This window comes from Candoia aspera, chromosome 3 (assembly GCF_035149785.1).
Source record: "Candoia aspera isolate rCanAsp1 chromosome 3, rCanAsp1.hap2, whole genome shotgun sequence".
In the NCBI taxonomy this organism is placed as follows: Eukaryota; Metazoa; Chordata; class Lepidosauria; order Squamata; family Boidae; genus Candoia; species Candoia aspera.
The window spans coordinates 52465144-52485746 of NC_086155.1; the positions used below are offsets into that span (position 1 = coordinate 52465144).

At 37.1% G+C, this 20603-nt stretch overlaps 1 protein-coding gene across 3 annotated transcripts in view; it reads left to right on the forward strand.

Annotated features, from left to right (window-relative positions):
• Positions 1 to 20603, forward strand: part of FKBP5 (FKBP prolyl isomerase 5) — a 52594-nt gene that overhangs the window by 12633 nt on the left and 19358 nt on the right. For 2 of the 3 annotated variants that reach the window (XM_063297677.1, XM_063297679.1), the window contains exons 1-5: positions 8575 to 8652; positions 9436 to 9562; positions 12202 to 12346; positions 16220 to 16362; positions 18469 to 18583. In XM_063297677.1, the coding sequence (XP_063153747.1) occupies positions 9458 to 9562; positions 12202 to 12346; positions 16220 to 16362; positions 18469 to 18583 (508 nt within the window). In that variant the 5' untranslated portion in view covers positions 8575 to 8652; positions 9436 to 9457. Of the gene's footprint in view, positions 1 to 8574; positions 8653 to 9435; positions 9563 to 12201; positions 12347 to 16219; positions 16363 to 18468; positions 18584 to 20603 lie in introns of those variants that run through there. The other variant, XM_063297678.1, reaches the window with a different exon arrangement.

Consider the following 20603-nt stretch of genomic DNA (forward strand, 5'->3'; position numbering starts at 1 on the left):
CTTTTACCATACACAGCCTAAAGTTGATACGATCGTGGATATAAATGTAACAACTAACTAATTAAGTATACTCTGCTTAGATAATCTTCCATGTGCCATGGCCATCCACAGATAGGTCCATGAATGCTGACCTCTGCTGCCCATCATGGCTTTGCTCAGTGAGGCTTCCACAAAGCACCTTTTTAGTGAAAGAAGGAAAGCATAAATGCTAGTCTTAATTGTACTCATGACACACGCAGCATTTTCTTCTAACAGTTAAAGCATGGTGTGCAATTTTGGCACATTTTGGCCAATATGCCACAAGTATAACAAAAGCCCAAGAATGGTCTCAGTATTCTCTAGAAGCTAGGACCTTTAAAGACTGCCTTGCAGCAAACCTATTATTGCCTTCATCCCACCAGCTAGAAGATACATACAGTATATTGACACATTCTACATACTTTAGTAAAATTGTTTACGATTAAAGTGATGCCTCTAAGTTAAAAGTTTAACACTGCATAGCATTCATTCCCCATACTTGCTATACAATATAGCAAGCCTCACTGAGCAAAGCCATGATGGGCATCAGTACTTCTTTCAGTCAAAGGTTGAACATTTTTCTCTTACTTCATTTGAGAAGTGACATAAGCCATTCAGATGAAGTAAAATTAAAAAATGATTCCATTCCATTGCAGAGCTAGCTGGTATTCCAGACAGTTGGAACATGTCTTGTTTATATTTATGACTTAGAAATAATTTACAACATGGAGAAATTTGGACTTCAGTTGAATTCTGGCACAAAAATTGATTCAAGTAGCAGGCAACATATTTAAAACATATATTGACAGTACATATGTGCATTTGAATAGCTGGCTTTTCCTGCAGCATACCCAGTAATGGGCAGGGCTAGCCTTTCCAGTTGCTGCTCCCATAATGCCCAGTAACATGCCTGTGTGCTCTATTTATAAATCAGGGCCAGTCATGTGTGCATGTGTGTGTGAAACTGAGAGCACCTTCTTAATTTACTTGTTTGTTTACGTCTTGGATGTTTGTATCTAAGATTAAGATGTAAAGCGTGATATTTGCCTGAAGGTAAGGTTTTTGTAACATACAGAAAAACTAAAGCTTTGCCAAACATTTCTTGGATACCGGGTATTTTACTAAGCCTTGGATCCATTCTGACATGATTAGCATCACAAATCTTTATGTGAGCAGAGTAGAACTACAATAGGCAGAAAAGATGTGCTTGCAGCCTTAATTTCTTTACTTTCTGCCCTCTTTCTCTTCAAATCCATTGTACATACAGTATGTTGATGGTATTATATAAATAAAAATTCCTACGTACTGCATGTATTAATATTATAGAAAAAGGAAAGATTGAATTACCTATATGCCAGGGGTGGGCAACTTGTTTTGCCTAGATTGAGATAGATTATTAAGATATATCCATTGTTACCTATAAACCCTAGATTCTCCCTTCCAGATTAAAAATTCCATCAGTGCATCTTTGGATACATCCCTTGTTGTTTGCCATCCTGTCCCCGTATTTGGCTGGTTGTTTGTAAAAAATCACAGCTCTTTGTATGAGGGGAAAGTTTCTTGGTCATAAGCCCTCATTGCACTGCATATAAATTTCCACTGAAAGCTGTGATGGAAAACTGTAGTTTACAATCAGATGTTTTTCCCAACAGCAGCAACCATGATAGTAGGTTGCACTGTAGAATCTCAATCTCTGTACAGTATGTGTACGTGTGTGTTCCATTCTTTTATTTCTGTTTCAGTGTATGAAAAGACTAAAGGAAATGAAGAAACATATGGAAAAAAAGAATAGGAAAAGCATGTTATATTGCATACCATTCAGACAATTTTTAAACAAATCATTAAAACATAATCATATGAAATAATATTCATTAGTGCTTAGTATAGTTACACTAAAAAAGAATGTCATGTACATTTTGAGTGCTATATAAACTGAAAAAAATCTACATAGAGTAGTTGACCTGAAATATTTGAACAGAAATGATAATTTTATATTAGCATTTAAAGATTTAGCTGGGTTTTTTTAGATAAGAATATTTTAACTATTTTTAATAATTATAATTCAGCAATATATACTACTCTTATATTGTTTAGATTTTAGGACAAAATAAAACAGCTGAAATGTACTGTTTTAATTTTAGCATTCCTCAAGTACACAGATAGCTATCTAGCTGTAATTGAACACATTTATAGGAAGGGAGCCCTCTACCTTTCTGAGTAACTGGAAGGGTTATTATATCAAAAGATATTTAAAAGTAAGTTGAATGCTGTGAAGATGGGTTAATTAAAAAGTTGATGTGTTAGAAAGAAGTAGGATCAAGAATGAATAAATTAATGTGGATTGAATACAAATGTGAATGATCAATATGAAAGAAGTACATTGAGGTGGTTTGAAGAATGATGATTCAGTTGCAAAACAAATATATGGATGAAACATAAATCAAGTGAGAAGGGAAAGACAAAGGAAGTTGTAGTTTGGTAGAGTTAATGAGATCCTCAGAAAGAGTTGAGAAATTAAGAAAAGGTAGTGTACAAATCTGTGTATAGATGTGGTGGAAGCAAAAACGGTTCCAGTGTTCATGTGAACTAGATTTATTTATATCTTCCTTTTGCTTATCTTATGTCTTTAATTTCTTCTGCTTTCTATTTCTTACTTTTTTTCTGCAATTTGTACAAAGTGCTTATCGTGAAGGGGAATAGCATGATATGGGTATGTATGTATGTATTATTAGGAAGTTTTTCTAACATTCATTTGGAATGTCTTTCTGTAACTTAAATTCGTTATTCCATGTTCTGCACACTAGAATGATAGAGGAAGCCTTGACCTTCTGTGTGGCATCCTTTCAGCCAATTGAAGCATGCTATAATATTCCTTTTCCTTTTTTCCCTTAACCTGCACAAATCCTTTAATCTTTCATAAGCCTTAGGTTTTGTCCTCTGATCATCCTCATTGGTCTGTGCATTTCCAGAACTGAACCCTTCCTATAGTGGATCCAGAACAAGAGATAATGCTCAAGGAGAGGTCTGAACCACACAGAAAAAAACTGGACCAATGCAAAATGAAGTGGAATTATAAAGCATGCAATCCAGCCCATACTTAACTAGCTTGTTTATTGGAATGCCATGAGGGTATTTTGGCAAAAGCTTTACTGAAATCAAGTTATCTTATAGCTATAGCATTCCCATTATCCAATAAGAAAATTCCAGAATCAAAAAATGAAATGTTAGCCTGGCAAGAATTCTTCTTGACTTGGGTTTCCATATCTGGACTGCAACAGCCTGGACAACCACTCGACACCAGCAGATACTTTTTTGTATCCATTTGCTTCTGCATAGTGGTTTTCCAGATGTTTGTAGCCTACATGTGGTAGCCTTTTTCTTGACAAGTCCATGCTGACTTCTGCTAATTATCACATTGTTTTCAAGGCACTTACTGTATATATTGAACTCTTCATGAGATGGTCTAGGGTCTTCCTGGCTGTTGAGATTTCATTGTTCTCTAGATCCCTGAAACTTCCTTGTTCCTCTTTTTGAAGATAGGGCAGTTTCTGCCCTCCTCCAGTCACTTGGCACTTCAAGTTATCTTAATGGTATATAAAGTTTTGATCTGACCATCAGCATTCAGAGTTGCATTCTAATCCCTTGGAATGCAGTTCACCAAGCTTTGGAGATTTGAATTCATTTAAAATAAATAGATATTCCCCAACCATGTTTCTGCCAGTTTTGAACTTCAGTCCTGTTCCTTCATCTTGCTTTTCAAGTTGCCTGGTGAAATATCTTCCTCTTGTGGAAGATTGAGACAAAATAAGAATCAAGTAGGAGTGCTTTCTCTTTGTTATCTATTAGCATTTTGCCATCTTTATGAGCACCTGGTGCTGTATTTTGATTCTTTTATTTTCCCTTTATTTTGAACATATCTGAAGAATCCTTTTTTATTCTTAACATTGTTTGCCAGTCTTGGCTCATTCTGAACTTTCTTGACATTCTCTCTGCTGTTCCTGTTCAGTGTGTTTCTTCCTTGCTGATCTGTCCTTTCTACTACCTACATTTAAAACAACAGGTGTCCTTTTTGTTTGTTGGTTTGTTTTCAGAACTTCACTGAGCTTTTGGGGTAGCTCTCCTTTGTTTTTTTCTTCACTGGAAGTATTTGCAAGTGCATTTTTAATTTCTTCCTATTTTTAGGAACTCCCAGTGGCCTTAAGCTCCTTTACTCATTAGCTTCTTCTGCCATGGGATCCTACTTGCCATTGTTCTGGATTTGTTATATCAACCCTCCCTCCCTCCCTTTCATAGTTCAAGATTCACATTCAGTTATATTCAGCTTTAATGTAAGTCATGGCCTTTTCAAGTGCAATTTACATTTTACAATGAACTCCTTTATGGAAACAAAATAAGCAATATCAATATCATAACACATTCGGTATAAAAGATTATAGTGTTAAAAAGGCATCAATTCCATTTTTAAACCAGGTTTGATTCAGATGTGGTTAGAAATAGAACTTTTTAGATACTATCCAAAACAGAAAGAGGATGCCAAGCAATAATTCAAGGGGCTGGAGTTACATAACTAGGTCATCATCATCAAAAATGTTCTAGAACAATTTCATGACCATCCAACCCACCATATTTCAGATTATAGAGATATACACTAAGAACCCTCTAAAACACACAGTGACAGAGGTAATATTATTATTCAACAGCCTTTTAAATGCAGATTTTAAATGTGCTTCAGTTCAAATCTGGATATTGCAATATAATCTTTCATACAGAGAAAAAAAGATTCTGCACCTATGACTTCTATCATGGAATATGGTTCGGGAAAAAAAGTGGCCTAATGTTTTAGTATTTGAAATTCTGGGTTATGATCACAGTAGCACAGATGGGTGCTTTGTTTTGCTAAAGTCTATTGTTTGCCAGCTATCTCAATCTGGACAGAATAAAATATTAAATTACTGTCAATATTTTCAGTGTCTTACGCTAATGTGCTGGATTGTGTTTTTGAAATAACAGACCTGGAACAATTAAAACGCTAGAATTGTGCTCTTCAGCTTTTTCTGAACATATTTTTCTTTAGTTGAGTTGAAATGATAACTACAGATGGTCAATAATGTGTGCCTGAGCATTTACACATCTTTTTGATTAAAGATCAGACATGGTTCTCCACTCAAACACTGTCAAATGTTGCTTTCTAGAATAGAAATGTATTTGATTTTTCCAAACTCCCTTTTTGTGCAGCTCAGTTATTTCATTATTTATTTTTTCTTTATTTGCTAACATTTATGAATTGCCTAGCTCCAGAGACCCTGGGCAGGCCAAATACAACTCATAAAAATAACATTGCATAATAATAATAATAATAAGGAGAAGGAGAAGGAGAAGAATAGTGTCAGGGTTAAGGTGAAGAAACAATGCTGAGCCAGGAAAGAAGCTCTAGTCTTTATTGTTTCTACCATGCAAACAGAATCTTGCCAAACTGAGCAAAACTAGCAGTTTCTTAGGGAAAAACCAGAAACTCTAAGACAGGTCCTGCCTGACCTTCTTGGCCAGGTGCCCAAGGTCTTTGACACTGTGAGTGCATTTCTCCCCCTGGAATGAGCCCCTTCCTTCCTCACCTGTGATCTCCATAGCAAGTAGAAGTCGTGTGGATAATTGATGTGGCAGTACCATGGGATAGTAGAATAGAAGACGAATTGGAGAAGACCACAAAGTATCAAGATCTGAAAATCGAAGTTGAAAGACTATGGCATAAACTGGCTGTGGTGGTCCCAGTGGGTTCCATACCAAAAAGCCTTGGACAGCACTTAGAAAACCTGTGCATTGACAGAATTTCCATCTGTCAATTATAAAAGGCCATGCTGCTTGGATCTGCACATATACTACACCGATACATTATGACATCCTAAGTTCTTAGGAAGAACTTTATGCGAATGAAAGCCAGCACCAGCTAAAGAACTGGCAGTTGTGATTTGTTGTTGTTGTTGTTGTGTTGTAGTAGTAGAAGGAGTAGTAGAAGTTGTTAAAAACACATTTGATGGTTATAGAAAATCCATGCTTTAGATCTTAATCTCCAAATGCTCCTTAAAGAGTCAGATATTTTTTGCTCTATGAAAAGGTAGTGTGGAGACTGAAAAGGCCTGTTGCTAGGTAGATTCCCTCTGGAGGAAACAATCTTATAAGAAGCCTAGGCTTAAGCTGTTTCGGGGTTTATAGATAGCGAACAGAATCTTGGACTGTATTCAAAAATAAACTGGTAACCAATGTAGCACCCTTAATACTGGTGTACCTCTACTGTAGTAGTTGACTTTTTTTTTCTTCCTAGCATTTTTCCTGCATGTGCACGGTCTGTTTTTTTTGGATCAACCAAATGTTGATCCATTTGTTGCAACAGGCCTGCCAGCAAATGGGCTGCTGCATTTTGAACTAGTTGGAATTTCTGAGTAGTTTTCAAGGATAGTCCCAGATAGATTATGCTACATGAGTAGAATTTTAAAGTAATAAGGGAGTGAGTGACTGTCACTGAAGCCTCCTTCTTTAAGAAAGGGCATAACTGGCATACTAGCTTGGCCTTCACCTGTTCTACAAGGAGCTGTGAGTCCTGGAGAATTCCCAAGCAGCAGACTTGCACTCTCAAGAAATGTGCAGCCTCATCCAAAGTTAGTTAGGGACTACCAGGGAACCAGCCAATTTCTGGACAAACAGCCACTCTACCTTGCTGGGATTCAGTTTCAGCCTGTTTCATCCCATTTGGATTCTTATAGCCTCCAGACGCTAGGTTAAAATATCCACAGCATTTCCTTCCTGACCCAGAGAATAGATACGTGAATTATTATTATTATTATGGTTGGTCACACAGTCAGCCAGATGTTTAGACTGGATTTGGCATTTTTATCCAGTTGTCTAGTCCTTCCCAAGGACCTGGAATAGGCAGATGTTGTTGTATGACAGTGTTAAAGGTATGGTCCTGGGTTGGACAAGGCAGGATCCTAGGTTGGGGAGGCAGGCATGCAGGCAGGGAAAACTGGATCCTGGGATGGAAAAAAATAGATCCTAGGAGCAATTAGAAGAAGTAAGGTGTATCCTGGATGTAAGCTGTTCCAAGTAAAGCTGCCTTTTGCAATTGACTGATGGTGATTTTGTAAATGCTGATGGTGTTCAAGTGGTGCTCCAGGTGTTTTGGGATTGCACCAAAGGTGCATATTAGTATTGGTACTATCTTTGCTTTCTTTTGTCACAGTCCTTCTACTTCTATTTGCAAGTCTTTTGCTTTGTGATTTTCTCCAGTTTTTTCTTTTCTCTTCTGCTGTCTCCAGGTATTGCAATGTCCAGACTTTTTTGTCTTTCTTTGTTAACAATTGTTAAGTCTGGGGTGTTGTGTGGCAGGTGCTTGTCTGTTTGAATTGTTAACTCCCAGAGCACTTTAGCTTCTTCATTTTCTATTACTTTGTCTATTTTGTGGTCCCACCAGTTCCTGTTTGCAGGCAAATGGTATTTCTTGCAGATATTCCAATGCACCATTGTTGCTACTTTGTCATGCCGTTGTTTGTAATCAGTCTGTGTGATCTTCTTGCAGCAGCTAACTCGGTCCACTGTTTCTTCAGCTTGTTTGCAGAGGTGGCATTTGCTGTCTGGTACTGTCTTCTCAATTCTGGCTTTATATGCATTTGTTCTTAAGGCTTGATCTTGTGCAGCCAGAATTAGCCCTTATGGAGAGAACAGATCACAATAAACTACAAGTAGAATCTAGACAACATTAAGGATAAAACAGTCTGTCCTGCAAAAATACTCATTGTCATTGGTAGAACTGAAGTTTTCCCTCCTCTTCCTCTATTACCTCGCAAAGTATCCCTGCTCCTCTTTGTTTTTTCTTTCCATCTTGTTTGGCTGCACTTCTCTCCCTGTCCCCCATCTTACTTCTCCCCCATTATACCCACTTTACTGCCTGTCCACTTTCTTACTGCTTCCCCTATCATCAGCCCTACTGCCTGGTCCAGGATACACCCTACTTCTTCTAATTGCTCCTAGGATCTATTTTTTTCCATCCCAGGATCCAGTTTTCCCTGCCTGCATGCCTGCCTCCCCAACCTAGGATCCTGCCTTGTCCAACCCAGGACCTAGCCCAATTCTTCCCAGAATCTAGACTTATTTTATCTGTTATTTTTGTTGTTCCTGTTCCTATTGTTATTTTCATTATTTCAGAGCCATGGGCAGAAAAGAAAAATACTTCAAGAGTATAGTGCACTATCTGCGTGTGAGTGTGAATATGATTCACGTGACCGCAGAGTTCACTGGGTGACTTTGGGCCAGTCACTGTCTCTCAGCCCAACCTGGGTGGAGTTTGGGGGATAAACCAAGAGGAGACTGCTGTGTAAGCCATCTTGAGCTCTCTGAGAAAATGCAGGATATAAATGCATAAAGCAATAATACATTTACTGTATCACATTCAGGAAAACAAATATCTCCAAAGTACCCTTTTTTTAAGAAAGTTCAACTATGATGTAAGAGTCACTTTCCTTTTCTTGTTATCTCACCCATTCTTCCTTCCCTTCTTTTCTTTTTGGGAGGCAGGAATGAGAAGACAGATATAGTGAAGAAGCAACAGGATATAAATTTTGTTCTGAAGGACAAAGATTAGAGGTATCAAATACCTTTGGAAGATATAATACAAATTCTGATTCTAATTTAGCTTAGGTAAATTATTATTCATTACTAGGTAAATAATGAAATATCTAGGGAAAAAAATAACTGGAAGATAAAATTTTTCCACATTCACCAGTAGAAAAAAAATAGGGCCAAATTCAAATAATATTTTAGAAGAAGGATCTCCTTAACCTTCTTAAGTGCTCATCTTGATGCTGTAATAAGAAATACTTTATCAAATGTATATATCACAATAATCTCCTAGAACTCCTGGTGGTAATAAATTTATTTTTATTAAAAATATTTCTATCCCACTTTAAGTTGTGTGATCTTCCTGAACCACAGTCTATTTATTTCCTCCTTTTCATTCATTTGGGTCAAGAACCAAGTAGCCTTGGGGTTACTGCTGGTGATCTGTGCTACCTATGTATCCTGTGGCATTCCAACTGACTTCTCATCCCAGTAAGAGCAATAAAGAGAACTAACATCCCTCCGAGCCCTGAGTACTGGAATGGGAGTAAAAAAAGATAAAAGATAGAAATGGAGGTAGCAAAATAACCATGTCCACTGTCATTATGTAACTTCTTGCATTACCTCTGTGGGAATGAGGGTCTTTAAAAAAGGCTCTCCAGCCATGCAATAACAATTTTTATGATTTGTTTATATTTATTCATTATTAACATGTGGTGAAATTGTCGTCTAATAGAAGGCAACATTTGGGGTAACGTTTTGATAGGGCAGTTTATCATATTTCATTCAGGTTTGTATTTGTTTGCAAAGGCTGCGCCTATGAAATGAGACCATGACAACTGATGAGGCTACGAAGAAGGAAGGAGAGGTCCAAGCAGCAACCCTTGCTGAACAAGGCGAAGATATCACACCAAATAAAGATCGAGGGGTTCTGAAGGTGAGTTTGTAGTGGAAGTTAACGTTCTTTCTCAGCATAATAGTTTGGAAATGTGCCAAGCCGAATGGCTGCACACGCACACACCCCATTACAATAATGCAGAGATTCTCTGCAGTAAAGTTTAACATAAGCAAAAAAAAGTGGGATAAGTACAGGATACTGTATAACACTCAAGAAATTTTGAGTGTTTCCAGGGGAATTAAGAAGCAGCCCTTGAAAAATATGTATTTCAGTAACTTTACACTTCTAATTTAGTCTTGTGATAAATGTGAAAAGGGGGGATTTAGCTAGATGTAAAAGCCACAATGACATAGAGGACTGCAGATGACTTTTCAGTATTTTGTGGCCAAAATTTGGCTTTTTAAGTCATAAACAGATACTATAGTTGAATGCAGTGTAAAATAAAAGATCCAGTTTAGATACTGCAGCAAAACATGCAGTTTCTTCTACTGATCAATATATAGCAGAATGCATTTTGTAGCATTCTCTACGATACAGGTAGTCTTCACTTAACAACCATTTGTTTAGTGACCGTTGCAGCTTCCCTGCGGTCACGTGATCATGATTTGGGCGCTTGGCAACTGGTTCACATTTATGACCATCTAAGCATCCCATGGTCACAGGATCACCATTTTCGACCTTCCCAGTTGACTTCTGGCAAGCAAAATCAATGGGGAACTGCGTGATTTGCTTAACAACCATGTGGTTCGCTTAATGCCCCACACTGATACACTTAACAACCGCCACAAAAATTGGGTCAGATTTGCTTAATGACTGCTTTGCTTAGCAACTGAAATTCTGATCTCAATTGTGGTTGTTAAATGAGGACTACCTGTAAATGGAACAAACACCAAATCTGCCATATAGTCAGCAATAGATTATCTGGAAGAGGATAAGCTCACTGACATCTCCAAGTGGGGCTAAGGGGGAGTCAGAGTGATGAAAGCCATGTTGTGGTATTGAGATGCAAGACCCACCCCTTATCTACCTGCAGTGCAGAGTTGCATACAGTATGTGGCCAAAAGGGTAGAAGTTGCAGCACCACTTCAACACTGCTTACATCAGAATGACAAAAGCAGAATGACAAAAGAATGCATGCTGATGCCTTTTAGATATTTTGGATTGTAACTCCTAAAATCTTTGACCACTGGCCATGTTTGCTGGGACTTATGGTTCAAAATATTTGGCAGGTTTACCTCCTACTTAGGTACAAACTTGTAGCCTTTTTACAAATGTGGGCAGCCAAGCAGAACAATGAATATAGATGAAAGTATGCCATGGCCATAAGCCTTAAGACATTGGGACAAAGATATTTCATCCTGTTCAGATCAAAGGATCTGTATCATTATTTCAGCTTTGTGTTTCAGTCAGTTTACCCTCATCCTGAGTCAGTGCACCAATAAAAGTTTTGGCCTAGATGATAAAGAGTAATTTCAGTGGTATATTTCATGTCGCCAATGATGCCCAATGACATCACGTTGGCTTTTTGTCTTATAATGTTCTGGTGAGATGGGTATCCTTTCTCTGTCACTTCAGCATGGTCTACTCATGTGGTGGAATGAAATAGCATTTTAGTACCCTCCCCTATGTAAAAACATAGCACATGAAGAAGATAAATTTATTTGAAAGTATGTGGATTCCACTCCCAACCATTATTTCTAAGGTGTTTCACATTGTTAAAACAATATTGTGATAAAAACACAACAGCTACACACATTAATAAATATAAAAATTGGGATAAAAACCATAGCAGACTGTCCAGCATAAAACAGAGTTGAAAAAGAAAATAAATCGGAGCCAGATGAATAGTCAGCAGAAGGGAGTTTCACAGGCAAAGTGCCACATTCAGAAAAATCTAGTCATGATCTCAAACACTTTGTGGGCCCTTGGTAGATCGTTTTGTCATTCCTCTGCTTCATGTAGCTCTGGCCATTATGTGCTAACAGCAGCTATTTGAGAGATCTGAGTTCATAATAAACCCCTTGCATTTTTCTTTGTAGTTACTTGTAATGTGTTCTAATATATTGACCACCAAGTTTTTATTTGTCATTCAGTTCTCATTATTTTTTTTTATATTTAATTTTTTATCCTGCCTTTATTATTTTTATAAATAACTCAAGGCGGGGAACTTACCTAATACTCCTCCCTCCTCCTCTTTTCCCCACAACAACAACCCTGTGAGGTGAGTTGGGCTGAGAGAGTGACTGGCCCACGGTCACCCAGCCAGCTTTCATGCCTAAGGTGGGACTAAAACTCATAGACTCCTGGTTTCCAGCCTGTTGCCTTAACCACTAGGCCAAACTGGATATGGATGATTGGCCAGAAATTGGTCACTCCTTGGAATAATTTTTATGTTGTGCGAATCAATCCTATTACTGCACAATTAAGAAGAACAAATTGAGTCATTACAAATGAGTAGATTGGCAGTCATAGAATTTTCTGGGGTATGGTCCATATGCAGTTCTTGTCTTATATTCTGATTATTGTTTTTCATCTATTATTGTTTTTTCATCCATATTTCATGTATGGATGCAGAATATGAAACCACAAATCCATGTATTTGACTAATATGGAAGAAACTTTAGAATTGATCAACTGATAAACTCCTCTCAACTTCACTTTTCATATCTTAATTCTAGGTTGTGAAGAGACCAGGGAATAATGATGAATCTCCTATGATTGGAGACAAAGTTTATGTCCATTACAAAGGAAAGCTGGCCAATGGAAAAAAGTTTGATTCCAGCCGTGACAGGAATGAGCCATTTATCTTCAGCCTGGGCAAAGGTAAAGAGTGGAAAAGGTGGAGAAAGGTAAAGAGAGCCTTAGGGATATGAATGGGTTTTTTTCCCAACTAAATTACAGTTTATTTGTATATAATCCTGTTTTCAGAAAGACTGTAAGAGCAAAGAGAGAAAATTCTTAAATTAGCAGATACGTGGATCTGTCACTACTGGGCAAATAAGGCACTCCGTATTTTTTTTTCTTCATAATATTACCATGAAATGCTAACCTTAGCTTGTGATGGTATTTTGGCTGCGTTGAAGATACAAACATTACAAAATGGTTGAACTCTGATAGCTTCCCACCACAATCTGGGAAACTTGAAAATTATATTTCTGTTATAAGATTAGGGACCTTTTAGAAGAAAAGTCAGTGTATGCACATTTACAAAGGTTCGAGTCTTTGGTTTCTTAAAGGAAGTTGTTATATTAATTTGCCGTACTAGTTTACATTTCTAGGGTAGATTTGCCCTTAGCAATTCTTGTGAAAATGGGATATATTTCTGCACTATCAGTTCTGTAATTCAGAAAGTAGGCCTGCAATATTTAATATATAATTGAAAAAGAGGTTTTCTAATGTTTTTGTGCAAGCGCGAGTGGTTATTTGTCTTTCTTGCAAAACATATATGCTCACTCCCTTCTTTTTTCCAGGCAGGGACTAAATTTCCAGTTCACCGTCAAGGCTAACACTGGGCTTGCTTTGTTTGTAAACATTAAGAATTATCAGATGGGGGAATCTTCATCCACCCATTGTGCAGTTGCCAGCTTCTTGTAGGTTTATAAATATTTTTAAAGCAAGCCTGGAGTTTTCAGATGTGAATAAAATTTACATGATTAGTAGCCTCATGTGATGTATCTGTTACTGATTATGGGTGGGGAATCAAATGCTTGACCTTTCTTTCTGACATGCTAGTTTTGTATATGCTTTTCTGTTTTGGCAGAATGTAAAAATACGTATCTCCCTTTCCTGTCAGTTACAATCTGAAATGGTTCAATAAAAAAATACATGCACTATATGAGGCTACATATCATTGTTTATTTTGATTGTGGAAAAATACTTTGGGTAATAGCAATAGTGTATCTTTTTTATTTGGTTCTAGAAAAAAGGCAGATCTTAGAATTCTGACAGAGCAAGATTCTCTGTCATTTGAGGAATTTTGGCATAGTTGCCAAGCAGCCTGATTGCAGAGCTGGGAAGGAAGAGAAGCTCATTGTTCAACCTATGTGAATGTGTAAAGCTGCTTTATAATGAATCATGTCAAATGGCCATCTAAGCATTGGAGCACATTTAGCTCTATTCTGAATAACATTGGCTCTCCTAAGTCTTTCTCAGGATCTGTTTTCAGCAGTAGCACTTCTGGAGATTTTTGTCAGACCTCTACATTTAATGCACATAACTGAAAATGTGTTCAGCAATGGAAAGAAACAAAAGTTTATCATCAAATGTTTGCTAAATTTTAAAACTAAGACAGCAGATTTAAAAAGTAGAATGCATGGTATGTTTCTGTCAGCTACCGTGGCTTCCTCTATCAGAATGGAAAGAGACAATTTCTTTCAGCCTGTCATTCATCAACAAAACCTGCTCTGTAGCAGATTTTGAGTGTGCAAGGAGAACCTGGGCAAGAAAAAGAGGAGAACATCCTGCTATTTCCATTCATATGAAAATGATTCTGCCCTAATTCCTGGACACTGGGAATGCTTTCAGGTTATCAAGAGATGATTCCATCAAAGTTTTCCTCTTTCCTTTTCCGATGTGTCAAAATGTAGTGAAACAGCATAGTTATTAACTGTGTTTTTTAAAAAAACTGTGGTAGCCTTTTCAAATTTCTTTTTGTGAAAAATAATACTTAGGAAAGTAGTTATGTATGTCTGTAACAACAACAAAAACATTTTGAGCACTAGCAATTTCTTGTGACATAAGCTTTTGTAGTTTATAATTGGCAGTTAATAAAACCTTTAGCCTGATTATTTTGACCTATTAAGTTTAAGCAAAAGCAGAAATACTAGGTTTTGCATTCTTTAGTTTCAGTTTATATGTGTGATTGTGTCCTACTGTGGAGAACTGTCCATCAATAGATAATCCAAAAGTACTAAAGCTGAATTTTTTTCAACTTCAGCAAGGAGAATTTTGCTTCTTGGCAAACATATAAAGACTTGATAAAGCTATGTATTTATTATGTATGGATCTATACTTTCCAGTGTTTAAGTTTTGTAATACACTTTTGTGCCTTTGAAAATGGATGGATTATCATTCTCAGTGAAGAGATGGAATTCCACTTAGCCATGAAATTATCAAGTTCATACTTATATTTTACACTGTAAGACAGACTGGCAGATTTTATAAAAGTTTAGTATTTTAAATCATTAATTAATTATTGCTTGAACAAATCATACTTTCCTATATTTGGATGAAATAGGATACTGATTTGTTCATAAGCAAAAGCCATATGTAGTGGGATAAGCCTTGAGGGACAGGAGGAAGAGCTGCTACCAAGACAGTGGTCAGATAAAATAAACCTGAGTCTGGGGGAGAACTGTAGCCTGAGAAAATGACTCAGACAAGACTCTCCCTAGTTTTCAGGAAGATGGAGGGAGGGAGGGAGGGAGGGGGGAAGCACATTCAGACTTGCAAGATTCTGTCACTGTAATCTTACCATAAAAGTAGCTTTGGCCTGCATGCCTTTGGTTTCTTAGTCTGGTCTACCTTGAAGTCCTGACACCATGTGCTTTACTTATGCTTAAAGGAAAGGTGAAAATAAGATAAAGGGCTGATCTGTACTTCTCACATGTTCCAGTTGGAGGAGAGGCCACCCACCACTTGGGGAGGGCAAGAACAGATCACCTAGTTTTCAGCCATCCTTAGGCTCCTAGGAAGGTGACCTCCACCTGACTTTCTCTGCTGTCCATCAAAAGTAATTGTTTTTTCCCCTCTTCTGCTACAAGCCAAACAGTCCACTCTTTCTGCTGTGCTACTTTGTCTTCCACAAATGCCTCTTCTCCGATTGGCTGTTCTTTACTCTGATGGGCATCATGCCCTTCCCCACCCCCACTCCCACTCTCTACCTTTGCCTACCATTTTGTACTGGGCTGCCTGCCAGTAAATGCCCCTTTTTTCAGGTTCAGCAGTAGAACATTGAAATGCTGGCTGTGCCTTTTAAAAATTTTTGCTATTGTTTGTACAGGTTTAGCAGAGGACCAATGAAATGCCAAGTTTTTCTTTGGTGTTGTTTTTTCTTTCAGCTAGACAGAATTGACAAGAGTTCTGCCAAGCTTCCCTTTCTAACCTAAGTAACAGGGAGATTTGTAAAACTGGGGCAGGGGAGGGGTCTTTGCCTGTCCTCAAAAGCCATGCCGAGAGAAGGGAAAGCAATTAGTACTTGCTTACCTGGCATGGATGGGAGCAGAAAGAAGTTGGGAATCCACTAATCAGGGATCAGATTGACCATAGTCTGGACAGAATACTGTACGTGGATGTTACTGCTGCCAAAGTGCAGGAAGGAATTGAAACCCAGAAAAGGATTTCTTAAGCTGGCTTTGTTTCCAGCCAGTTCACACATGGAAGACAAGCAGCTGAAAGCTTCAGTGCTGGAAAGCCACATGCTTATATGGCTTCTGCAGATCATGCTCAGCTCCAGTATAGTGTAAAGTCTGAACTGGATGGTTATGCAGAACTTCCTTGCTGAAATGAGTGCCACCTCAATAAAGCACTCTACAGTTTATTTAAACTGTCAGATAAAAATGTAATTGAGATATACAGTTTAAAGCTTAGTATGATACACTATTATGTCACTTGAGCATTAAGTTGTGTATTTCTAAATAATTCAAGAAAAGAAGCTTACTGAACAAAATTATTAAACTGAAATCATCTTTCTTTTAGGCCAGGTTATCAAGGCATGGGATATTGGGGTTGCCACCATGAAAAGAGGAGAGATCTGCCACTTGCTGTGTAGGCCAGAATATGCATATGGTTCTGCTGGTAGTGTCCCAAAGATCCCCTCAAATGCAACCCTCTTCTTTGAGGTAAGTTTATAAAATATTATTTATTTTTATTTATTACATGTATTCAAATTCCATTCATGGTTCTAAAGGAAGTTAACTACAGTAAAATACAGATATAAAAGAAAAGCATGTAAATTATGCTTTTATATAATTAGCAAATCTGTTTACTAAATAATTAATTTGGGAGTTATCAATAAAACTGATACAATTCACATCTGTTTTTCCTACTCTGGGAAAAAGTATGCAGAAAGGCATCAGGATATTTTTTTAAAAGTTAAAGTCTGGAGTCAATCCAGTTTTACACATAAGATGAGGCATGAAGAAGTGGAGGTAATGCTTATCAAATTAGCAAATGAGAGAACATTAGGTGAGATAGCTAATACCCTAGAAGACAGGGAAAAAAAATCAAAACTGTCTTGAAAAGTGGGAGAAGTAGACTGAAGGTAACAGTATTAGATTTAACAGATATCCAAAATTCTTAACTTAAGGAAACAAAAATCAAACGCACAGATACAGGATGCCAGATGCTTGCCATGATAACCATACTTGCAAAAATGATCTTGGCACAGTAGTTGATTGCAAATTGAATATGAGCCAGCAGTGTGATGTAGCTGCAAGGAGGGCAAATGCAGTTTTAGGTTGCATCAACAGAAGTGTAATTTCTGAGATGAAACAGGTACTTTAAAAAAATATTGAGAAACAGAAAACTGATTTTTCATTCAGAGAATAAAAAAGTAACTTGGACCAGTTATTCATGCTAGATAACTTTAAATCTTCAGAACTTTTAGAAGAATTTTCATATTATTACTTTCTTTAAAACATTGATAATCTTATAAATAAAAGTACAAAAAATACTTCTCATCCCCATAAATCTTGTTAATATCGCTAACAAATGAATCAAAACTCGATCTGATGTCACCTTTCAAACTTTTGTAGAGTAACAGACATTAGCCACAAAATAATTTTCAGTTCACAAAAACAATGCCAAAATTGTTAAAAGGATTGCCAGTAAAAATATGTCGCCTTCACAGGAACAAACATCATGGGTTTCTTATCTTGGATTAGTCTTGTGATTTTTATTCAACTATGAAATTTCTGTTAATATTCTATAAAAACTTATGAGACAAACTTAAAGTAGTGGGAAGTCTAACTGACTGGCATAAATTATGCCCCCAACTACTATATGTTAGAACTGTGAACTGTTTAGCTACCTGATATATTCTGGGAGCATGGTAGGGCTTCAAGCACTATGTTGTAGGGGCAAAATTGTAACAGGCTTTAAAAGATCATGCCCTTGTCCCTTAAATAACACAATTGTTGGGAATGTATGCTATCATTTGAATGCTGTTTAGGCAGCCAGGGACTCTAAACCAGTTCTGTATAATCAGACAAGCAACTGAGAAACAGACCAAGACAAGGATGAGGAGGGCTGTCCCTGACGCTGCATTGCACAGAGCTTGAGGAACGCAATGATTTTGCTCAGATACCTGCTATCTGTGCCAGGCTTAGTGAATAAAGAATCAGTGAGATATGTGCAGACTACAAAAAAAGTAGTTAAAATAAAGCCTCCATTAAAGCAAGTTCCAACTCCTGGGTCCATTGATATTATTTTCTCGGCAACAATATGGAAGTGGTTTGCAGTCGTTTTTTATGTGGTATCTTTTGGTTTAAATTCTACTCTGTAGCCCTGAATTTCTTTGGGTAGCCTCCCATCCAACCTTACCTAGCATTTCAAGATCAGTCTGGTTTGGCTAGGTGCTGATACCTAGCTGGACTTAAAAAAAATCATCCTAAATTTGGGAGAAAAGTGTTTCTAGATGAGGTTTATTTAATGCTGACCTATCATTGGTTCTGATAAAGTCTAGTGTAATGCTGATTCCCGTGATTACTCTGGTTATAGTGCCTGGTAAATCTGTTGGAATATTCCCTCTGAGAAGATGCGACAGCTGAACTAAATACTTCATATATCCTTTTTCTTACAAATATAGAGGAAAGCAAGCTTACTGGAAGAGTTATCAGACCGAACTGTCTTTAGATATTATGCATCTGTGTCTTTTCAATACTGTAAGCTTTTATGTAATGGAAATTACATTGTTTAAAGTTTGAGCTATTTATTTGTTCATCTAGATTGAACTGCTTGATTTCAAAGGGGAGGATTTATTTGATAATGGAGGCATCATTCGTAGAATCAAGCAGAAAGGTGAAGGATATTCCAACCCCAATGAAGGAGCAGCTGTTCAGAGTGAGTGCCTACTTCAGCCTATATAAAATACAGAGGTCATTGCACAGAGTAGTTGTACTGCCTTTCTAATGTACAGTATAATAAAAGTAGAATCCATGACAATGTTGTGATAATACCCTCTTTCTTTCCCTCCCCCCTCCCCTGTAATATATGGATAATGTTTCTGACTTGTAATCTGTTATATAGAGAAAATAAAGATGGATATTCTGTTTGCCTCTCTGTGTATATGTGTGTACATGTTAAAACATTAAAAAGAGAGGTTATCGGTTCAGGCAGAAGTTTGCTGATATGTCATCTCAGGGGTAATAATAACTTGTGCTGCAGGTTCTTTCTTCCTGTGGTTTTGGATACAACCCTACAGTATATCAACCCTAAATTCTACAATAGTCTCTAAAGGAGACTAGGCATATACTTGCAAGTTATGTATTTTCTGTTTTTTTATGCCAGATATGAATTCCTCAGAAAATAAGATTCTAATATTGCAAATGCTATTCTAATAGTGTCCTGTATCATTCCCATCATTAGGGATATTTGGGTTTCTTTGTGATTATGATTGCAAGTGTACTGTAATTTAATTAATATGTTTTCTTCCTGATTATATAATGCAGACTACAAATGCATTGATAGACATATTTATAGGTATCTTAAATTGTTTGCTTACTCTTCTAGAATGTCCAATAACATTTCTTCAGGCAATATACAAATCCAGTGACACATCAGAAAATGTTTTTTAAAAAATAAAATAATATATAAACCAATGAAAAGCACAGGGCAGCCACCTGTTAATCTTTTCCATTAATTGAGAGAACAATTCCTCATCTCCCTCATCTTGCTTTATTGCTGATGAGGCTTATGGGAAATAGGTGCTAAAGTCAGTGGGATCATTTCAAATGCATGTCTAGAAGATAAGACCCAGGCACAGCATCATAGGTTAGTTGAATTTTCTATCACACTTTTCTTTCTAGCAAGCTGGAGATTCCCAGGGCTTTTCTTCTCCCACATGAAAAAAAAGTTGGGAAAACATATCCATTTTTATAGACTTGTTCTATAATACTCTCTGAATTATATTCATTATAAATTATTGACTTGAGGAAGAATAATATTCTGATAAAGTAGGGTAGGGTTCTTCATCCCTTATATTAGAATATCTAGATGGCCTGTGCTATCAACAGGCTTCATGCAGCTCAGTGCAGTGTATTTATCCATCATACTCATCACACTGTTGATGGAGATGCCTATAGTTTGTCTGTCTCCCAAGGAATGGGTATCCTATTTTCAAGGATAATTTTATCTTTCCTTAGAGCGATATCCTTTCTCTGTAACAGCAGTAGAACTGTCAGATTGAGCGTGGGATGCTCCTATCATATCTTTAAGAGTTTTCACTGTTACTTTCTTTCTGTCTCCCTCAGCTTCTCCTGGTCAGCTCCCTGGAGCTCATTGCATGTGCACACGGCTACAACTTGCAAGAAATTGTACTTCCACATCCTTGCTAGCTTTCTACTTTTTTTGGTAGTTTTCTTAATTGATTTATCTGCAAATTATTGTAGGAAGAAGAGGTTTTGTTGACTGCCTGTCCATGCACTGTTACTAAACCTTTTCCCCCTCCTCCCCCTTCGCTTCCTTCCCTGTTAGTGTGGGCTGTTATTCCTATAGGGCTGGAATTCTATTCATGCCTATTCTAATTCCCTGTTTGTTCTGTCATTCATTTTCTCTGGTTTGCCAATTCAGAGGGACATATTAAGTAGCATTGTTATCACATCTTCGGTCCCTAGGTTGTATCTGCATAGTCAAAAATTGTGATAACAATCCTAAAATTAGTTGTGAGTGATATGGAAATAAGATGCTCAGAAGAAAGTAAATACATGTCTGTCTAATAACAATTATCCTCTGTTCTAGGAGATAAAAATATTTGGATTGAGAGCCCATTTCAGATTTCTTGTCAACTTTAGTGAAGTAGAAATGTGTTGATTAATTTAATATGAATATAGCAGGTTGGCGGAAAATAAAAAAAAGTAGTTAT